Here is an 8,898-nt window from a genome sequence, read left to right on the forward strand (position 1 = left end):
GCTACAAACCTGTACAGCATGTGTACTGTACTGAACACTGTAGGCAATTGTAACACAATGGTCAATATTTGTATATCTAAAAATAGAAAAGGTACAGTAAAAATATGATATAAAAGATAAAAAATGGTACTTACCATGAATGGAGCTTGCAGGACTGGAAGTGGCTCTAAGTCAGTGAGTAAGTGGTGAATGAATGTGAAGGCTTAGGACATTACACCACTGTAGACTTTATAAACACTGTACTCTTAGGCTACACTAAATTTATTTTAAAAATAAAGCAATTGCTTTACAACATTATGACAGCTATGATGCTACTAGGCAACAGGAATTTTTAGCTCCTAATATAATCTTATGGGACTACCGTTGTATATGTGGTCTGTTGTTACTGGAAACATCATTAAGCAGCCCATGATTCTATTTCAGTTTCTTGAACGGGCCCAGTCTCTTTTCTGTGTTTTCACACATGCTTTTTCTTTTGCCTGGAACCCTCTTCCCATTGCACCACTATCTCTCCCTGTTCCTCACCTCCTCGCTTCAATTCTGCCTCCTCCTCTGTCTTGGTTATTCCTATTCATTTTTCAGGATTCACGTCGGCTGTCATGGCATTCTGCTGGATGCTACCTAGCTCTGCATTTCAGCAGTGCACTTGTCTTTCTGCTTCCAAGTTCTGCTTGGTTAACTCATGGGATCAATTGCCAGTGGTCCCATGAGTTAACCAAAAGTGCCATCTAGTGGCAAATGCAGAAGACAACAATCGCTTCCAAATGGTGCATTTCACTAAGAGGGACAAAACTTGGAATAGTGGACAGGCTTTCTCCACCACTACACACAGTAGGGAGGATCTACTGTGGCTCTTGGCTCTCCTAGATAGTTTCACATTTTCTACCTAATTTAAAACTCTCCCTTGGTCTGGAAGTAGGTATCATAATTTTCGTCTTACAGATGCAGTCTCAGGTTCAGAGGGGCCTCCTTAAAATCCCCTTCTTTGGGCCGGGCGCGGTGGCTCACGCCTGTAATCCCAGCAGTTTGGGAGGCCGAGGCGGGCGGATCACGAGGTCAGGAGATTGAGACCATCCTGGCTAACATGGTGAAACCACGTCTCTACTAAAAATACACGCCTGTAATCCCAGCACTTTGGGAGGCCAAGGCGGGCGGATCACGAGGTCAGGAGATTGAGACCATCCTGCCTAACACGGTGAAACTCCATCTTTACTAAAAAATACAAAAAATTAGCCGGGCGTGGTGGCGGGCGCCTGTAGTCCCAGCTACTCAGGAGGCTGAGGAAGGAGAATGGCGGGAACCCAGGAGGCAGAGCTTGCAGTGAGCCGAGATTGCGCCGCTGAACTCCAGCCTGGGCGACAGAGCGAGACTACGTCTCAAAAAAAAAAAAAATCCTCTTCTTTGCAGGATTGGCCGCAAATAAAGAAGGACAGTAGGTCACAATAGGCCAGGTTTTGCTCCCTCAGGATGGGAATTTCTCATTTAGAGCTGGTGGGAAGGATCTCATTAACATGTGGTTAAAGATGATTTGTCAGTGATGCAGCTGAGGACACTTAAAAAGAGAATCTTGTTAAGAGTCTCTAAAGAAGCAATAGGTCCCCTGGCATTGTGAAGTCAGCGGATTGTTGAGAAGGAGGAGGAGTGGGGAAGAGTTTCATTAATGTAGGAATAAGGTGGTGTTCCTCATGGTGGGTTTACAGTGCAACAAATGGAAGTGTTAGGGTCAAAGCCATGGCGTGCAGCATGAGGTACGTAATGGGCAGCTTGTGTCCCTGTGAACAGATATGAAGCCAGGATGATTTGCTAGTGAGAAGCTTGGGAAGGAACACTAGAAACCTGTTGAATTCCCAATACAGGGTGTTGTCATATTTCATAGGGTCACTAGAAGTAGCACAGTGGGTGGACAAAATTTAGAAGGCGTAAGACCTGCATTCACTTTTGGCCATGCCTCTAACCAGCATCTGACCTCCAGCAAGTGACCTGGAACCACTGACCCTTAGGCTGGACACTGAGATACTGCTTTTTAAATTTTCCTCTAACAACTTTATTGAGATATAATTCACATAGCATGTAACTCAGCCATATATAGTGTACAACTCAACGGTTTTTAGTATCTTCACAGAATTGTGCAAGCATCACCATAGTCAATTTTTCTGTTTGGGTTTTTGTTTTGTTTTGTTTTTTGTTTTTGAGACAAGGTCTTGCTTGGTTGCCCAGGCTGGAGTGCAGTGGCATGATCATGGCTCACCACATCCTTGACCTCCTGGGCTGGATCCTCCCACCTCAGCCTCCTGAGTAGCTGGGACCACAGGCACACACCACCATGCCCAGCTAATTTTTTTATTTTTTTAGTTTTTTAGTTTTTTGTAGAGACAGGGTCTCCCTATGTTGCCCAGGCTGGTCTCGAACTCCCGGGCTCAAGTGATCCTCCCAGCTTGGCCTCCCAAATTGCCACCATAGTCCATTTTAGAACATTTTTATCACCCCAAAGAGAAACCTTGTACCCTTTAGCCAAAACTGCACAATCTCCCCCTTCTTCTCCAGCTCTATGCAGCTACTAATCTACTGTCTGTCTGTAGAGATTGACTATTATGGACATTTCAAATAAATGAAATTAGACTATGTGACCTTTCGTAACTGGCTTCTATGACTTAGCATGATGTTTGCAAGGTTCATCCATAGTCTAGCATATATCAGTACTTTATCACTTTATATTGCCAAATATTATTTCATTGTATTCATATCACATTTTATCTATCTATTCATCAGTTTATGGACGTTCGGGTTGTTTCTACTTTTTGGCTATCCTAAATGATGCTGCTATGAACATTTGCATACAAGCTGTCGTGAATACTTAAGTTCTCACTTCTCTTGAGTATATACCTGGGAGTGAAATTGCTGCGTCATGTGGCAACTCTACATTTGACCTTTTGTGGTCTTGCTGTTTTCCGAAGAAGCTGCAACATTTTATATTCTCACCAGCAGTGTATGAAGGCTTAAGAGGTCTTTTAAAACTGCTGATCTGTTCATAAAAGTGTCAATAAGAGGCTGGGCATGGTGGCTCACTCCTGTAATTCTAGCACTTTGGGAAGCAGAGGAGGGTGGATCACTTGAGGTCAGGAGTTCAGGACCAGCCTGGCCAACATGGTGAAACCTCGTCTCTACTAAAAACACAAAAATTAGCCAGGTGTGATGGTGCACCCCTGTAATCCCAGCTACTGGGGAGGCTGAGACAGGAGAATCACTTGAACCCAGGAGGCGGAGGTTGCAGCGAGCAGAGATCGTGCCACCGCCCTCCAGCCTGGGTGAGAGTGAGACTCCGTCTCAAACAACAACAGCAACAACAAAAAAGTGTCGATAAGATATAGAAGCATTACTTTTATCTAGCCACATATCAAGTGCTCAATTCCTTTTTCCCTCTTGCTGTGCTATTGTTATGTAATCACATCTGTATGTTACAAACTCAATACTTTAGTTATAATTATTTTATATAATCTGATGTATCTTAAACTGAGAAAAGGACAGCAAGTATATATTTATAGCATTCATTACATTATTTATCTCTTATGGTTCTCTTCATGTATTTTTATGAATTCAAGTTACTATCTGGTATCATTTTCATACTGCAAATACAGCTTTGCTTACCTCCATTTCCTTTGTGATGTTAATGCTAAATATGTTATATATGTTACAGGCTCCCAGATACAATGCATCTTGCATAAACATGGTTTTTTTATATAATTGCCCTATAAATAAGAATGACAAAATACGCATTTATACTGTCTTTTATAATTACATAATTACCTTTATTTACTATGCTGATGGCCTATGCTTCCGAGGAGGTACCATAACCCTCAACTAGGAGCTGGGGGAAGAGCGAGCCCCGTGTTCTTGATTACACCCTCCTGGAGTGGCCGTCGCCAAACTGAGAGGGAGCAGAAAACAAGTGGTTGGTGGGTCAGATGACAAAAACTTGCTGTTCTTATTAAGTTTCAGTAGGTTTCCTTGAACGTTTCTTCATTTAATGAGCTGTATGCCTTTAGGACAATTTCCAGACCATTTAAATGGTTGTTTTGTTTATAATTTTCACTAGTTAGGCTTGTTTCACTGGTGAATGGGTCCACAAAGTTCCTCACGTGGTCTCTAGAAGTATCACTTAGTTCTTTACAGAGTACCCTCACATGTAAAATTTTATTTCATCCTCACCATTTTATGAAACAAGGGTAAGGACTTTTTACCCCTAAAAATGAGGCCCAGAATGCTAAGTAACTGGCTGAAGTTATAAGGCTTCTCAGAGCCATGTGTTCACTCAGGAGGCACTTAGTTCCTGCTCTGTGCTAAACATTAGATTTAAAATGTTCAGCATTTACTGTATAGACAGGAGACAAAAACCAGACAATTGCAGCACAAGGTTAAGTGCTAGAATAAAGCATACGGTGCCTTAAGCAATAAGAAAGGCACTGGCTGGGTGCGGTGGCTCACTCCTGTAATCCCAGCACTTTGGGAGGCCGAGGCAGGTGGATCGCTTGAGCCCAGGAGTTGAGACCAGCCTGGACAACATGGTGAAACCCCATCTCTACAAAAAAATACAAAAAAAAATTAGCCAGGCATGGTGGCACATGACTGTAGTCCCAGCTACTTGGGAGGCTGAGGTGGGAGAATCACTTGAACTCAGGAGGTGGAGGCTGCCGTGAGCCATGATCGTACCATGCCACTGCACTCCAGCCTGGGCAACAGAGTAAGACCCTGTCTCAAAAAAAAAAAGGAGGGGATTGGGTGGTCACCTAGTCCAATCTTGAATAAGAATTAGAAACTAAACATTTTGATTTCTCTGTTTTTCTTGTAAATAGAAAGGACCAAATAGCGCAAAATAAAGTGGCACATGGCTTGGTAGTTAAGACTGAAGCCAGATGGCTAGATGGTTTACATTTCCATCCAATTATTAGCTATGTTACCTTGGGTAAGTCACTTAATCTCTCTGTGCTTGTTTCCTTATCTGTAAAATGGTGCCAATATTACCTACTCTTTAGGGTTATACAATTGAAGACACAGCACTATGTTTATAATTGTACCTGGTATATGTTTATACTGTAACAACTGATTGCTAAATAAATTCTATTAGTGAGGGGATGGTGTTAAATACTAAACTCCCCCAGGGCATTCTTGTCAGTGTTTCCTGAAATAGTAAAACACTCAACTTCCAAATGCTGAAATTGAAATTGACTTCTTGAGATATAGTATGTACTTGTTTTTCAGAATTGTTTCCTTTTCCCTGCCTTGGTTAAGTGTGAGATTTAGGGTTAATTGAAAAGAACAACTCTTCAGGAAATACCTGGGAACCTGTAGTCTTTCAGGTTATCTGTATGTTGCCATAGGGTAATTTTAACATGTTGTTTGTACTACAGTATACCTTGAATTCAAAAGAAAACACATCTAACATGTTTTAATTTTTTGATGCAGAAGAATCACTGTTTAAGGTTTCTGTTAACATAAGATTCCAATAAAAATAAAGTTTGTATTCGGTTCTTAGGTTTCTTTGGGTTAACTACTGAAACACACTATATTTCAGAAGTATTGTACTATGCTTGATTAGTCTTGTTGAAAGTTCTAGAAAAGCAGGGGCCATTAATGTGTCGATGCTCATGCCCTTAGTGGTGTTATTCGGCATCCTGGGAAAATAAACCGAAATGTGGCTCAAATATGGCTCTAAGCTCAACAGGGTACAATCCACTACTTGCAAGTCTTCCCACCCCTCACTTTCCCAGGAAATGATTCTGTTTTGGGTATTAAGTACCTCTCTAAACACAACTACATTTAGTGCAGTTTTACAACTTCCCTTAGTATCATTAACACTTCTGTGACCAAACAAACAAATGACTACTGCAAACTGGTTTATTTTTTATAGGAAAGTGTCAACATGTTTATTGCTAATATAAGCATTTAATGTCAAAGAAATGAAGGTAATTTTACAAACTCAGTTTTTGTAAGTACATGAAGTTTCTATTTGATTATGTGGTTTTATATCACATTCGTTCAAATGCATTTCTCTCCCTTAGAGGGACTATTCCAACATCACTCCTTTGGAATTATTTCAGTCATCCCTAACATGTGACTTTTACCAAAGACCTTGAAGCTAAACAAACAAGCAAAACAAAATTTCAATGACTCTTAGATGAATGGAATAAGAAATAGTCATCACATGTCAATTAGGGATGTTCATCTCCAACAAGACACTGTCAAAATGTTTCTTCTGATACAGCAGTTATAAGTCAGAGCCTTCAAAAAACAAGGGCAGAACAAGAGTACAATAAAAGAAGCATCTGCAACTTAAGCCTCCCACAGTCCTAAGCCTGATATGCGCAAAGCAAAGCCTCTTTCCCGCAAACTAAATTCCATCCATTTGAGCTTTCAGAGATCGATGCCCAAGAGCTGTCATTAATATATACAGCATATTGACTCTAGTTGCATCAATTATGCCTGAAGAGTTTAATACCCATCCAAGTCCAAAGGTGGAAGAATACATACACTGGTATGGTAATAGGCAAGAGCAGGCTGTAAAAGCAAAGGCTGGCTGTGCTAGTGCAGCCCTGTGGGAAGTTTTCTTCCACAGAGGCTGAGTAGAACAGTCCTGCTAAAGAAACCAGTGGAATAAGAACAGTCAACGTAGGAAGAGACAGAAACATTCTTCTCTTCCACTTATTACCTGCCACTGTGTTTTAAAAGGTATATGGTACTAAGTTGGCTGTTGCGTTTTTTAAATTTTTTTAAATTATGAACTAGCGCTGCTCCACTTCTTCTTGCTTCTTACTTTGACGTGTCATCCTAGCTGCCTGTGGTATCATATTAGGGATCCCATCAATGATTGGATAAGCTATTCCCAACTCTTCATTAATCAATTCATTTGTTGATGCTTCATATCTGAGGTGGAAAAAAAAAAAAGAACAAAATGAGTTGTGGGAAAATAAAATGCTTGAAGTGCCTGATTTTCAACAAATACCACTATTTATCCAATTTTTGGTATGGAGTTAATCCCAGAATAGTCTTCTTTAATTCTAAAAGCAACAATAGCCAATTCAACTTTTTATCTTAGAAAAATTATCTTACAATCTATAATTATTCCCATTTTAGTCAGTTTCTCTCATATTCTCTTTTTCACCTTATTCACAAGTTATTCCTTAATTCTTTTTCATACTAGTCAGAAAAGATCCCCCTCTCTTATCCAAATATTCCTTCATTACTTTGGTCAACCCCCAAACCATCCCTGTTAATTTACTACTGGAATAAACACTAGAGAAAAATCAACTTCTTCGTTTTAGAATAAATGCTAAGTAGAGAAACTTAACTAATCCATTAGAAGGAAATCACTGGAAAAGGTGAGAGGGCAGAAATGAAGAAACTTTCGAAAGCACTAAGTCTGCAGTGAGCTAGTTATAAACGTAAATCAAATGATAATTTCAAGGTTCGAGAAAATTGAATAATATGTTTATTACGGGAAAAAGAAATACGAAAAATTGCTAGCAATCTACCATTCAAAGATAACCACTGATAACATTTTGGTGTTTATGCGATTTGTAATACTAGCGTTAGTGTTGTCAATATTCAATTTTGGTAGCTTGGAAACTGTAGAGCTGTCTTCCCAAAAACTAGTTAAAGAGGCTTCTACGAAACCTGCTAGGCCACAACTAAGAGCCACTGGGCAGCAAACACAGCTGAATTGCTTAAGATTGTCAGGCACCAGTTGTACAAGACACTTTCACAAGAATCTGGAGGGTACAACAATACTTTTCATTATCTTGGCTTAAAAACCGGAAGGCTTTGGACTTGTCCTGAATCGCAGTGGTTCATAAACCTGGTGGTACGTTAGAAATCATTTAGGGACCGTTTAAGAACACAAATAAGCTGGGCGTGGGGGCGGCGCCTGTCTCTCGACTCCTGAGGAAGCTGAGGCGGGAGTTCTAGGCCAGTCTGGGCAACGTAGGGGGCACCCGGTCTCTTAAAAGGAAAAAAAAAAAAAGAAAGAAAGAAAATACAAATGTTCAGGTCCCATTCCGCGAGCATTCCAAGTCTGCCCGTCTTGGGGGCTGTCGGGGAATCGGCATTTTTAAAACGGTCCCCGGGTGATTGCAATGCGCAGCCGGTGGCGAACCCTAAAACGCTTCGAGCCATTCCCGCAGGCTGGCGATGTGTTCTGGGAGAGGTGGGACGCAGCTCCCCTGGCCTCCGGTCTCCCCCGTCCTGCCCGCTGTGCGCCCGGCGAGGACAGAGTCCAGAATATGGCAGCGGAGAGTACCTGACCGACCTACAAGGCCCCAGTGGCTGCAAGAGGCCGCGGTCCACCGCTCCCTTTCCGTCCACCGGGAGGCTGCAAAGGAAGGGCCAAGGCCAGCGAGTTACCTGAGCGGCTTCTTGGAGAGCGGGCACACCAGGAACTCCAGCAGCGCCGGATCGAAGGCGCGGGACGGCTCCTCAGTCTTTTTGCCCCGGTCGGCCAAAGGCCGCGACCCCGACGCGTGCAGGCACCTACGGGCGACCGCGGACGGCGGCGCGCGCGTCCCCCGCAGCGCTGAGGCGAGCCTGCAGCGTGCTCCACTCAGCATGGTCTGGCAGCCGGAGACCAGGCCTCACCGCAGCCTCGCCACCCGTGGCCGAGCTCCCGGCTTCCCGTTCGTCCAGGCCAGCCGGGCAGGCCCCGCCCCCTGGTGCTCCAGGAAACGCTGCCGAGGAGTAGGCGGGGCGGGCGCTTTGGTTCAGAGGGTGCTTCTGCTCCGACTGCTTTTCCCACGGGCGTCATCTATAGTTCGGAGGACAGCCCCAGGGCAGGGGCCTCTGGTGAGTGCCCCGCCGCCTTACCAGACTACAAACTAAACCAGTGTTTAAGTCAAGGTGTCTGGGTTTTCA

General features: G+C 42.9%; 2 protein-coding genes across 2 annotated transcripts; both read right to left on the reverse strand.

Moving 5' to 3' along the window:
* Positions 1-5,871: 5,871 nt before the first annotated feature.
* PIGY (phosphatidylinositol glycan anchor biosynthesis class Y) lies at positions 5,872-8,698 on the reverse strand. Its single transcript, NM_001270955.3, has 2 exons — positions 8,395-8,698; positions 5,872-6,918 (listed from the first exon to the last, which is right to left on the reverse strand). Exon 2 carries the CDS (start codon positions 6,681-6,683, stop codon positions 6,468-6,470), a length of 216 nt encoding a protein of 71 aa, NP_001257884.1. The 5' UTR covers positions 6,684-6,918; positions 8,395-8,698; the 3' UTR covers positions 5,872-6,467.
* Positions 5,872-8,698, reverse strand: PYURF (PIGY upstream open reading frame). Its single transcript, NM_001270957.3, has 2 exons — positions 8,395-8,698; positions 5,872-6,918 (listed from the first exon to the last, which is right to left on the reverse strand). The coding sequence occupies exons 1-2, from the start codon at positions 8,595-8,597 to the stop codon at positions 6,777-6,779; spliced, it is 345 nt and encodes a 114-aa protein (NP_001257886.1). The 5' UTR covers positions 8,598-8,698; the 3' UTR covers positions 5,872-6,776.
* Positions 8,699-8,898: the final 200 nt, after the last annotated feature.

Source organism: Pan troglodytes, chromosome 3 (assembly GCF_028858775.2).
Source record: "Pan troglodytes isolate AG18354 chromosome 3, NHGRI_mPanTro3-v2.0_pri, whole genome shotgun sequence".
Classification (NCBI taxonomy): Eukaryota; Metazoa; Chordata; class Mammalia; order Primates; family Hominidae; genus Pan; species Pan troglodytes.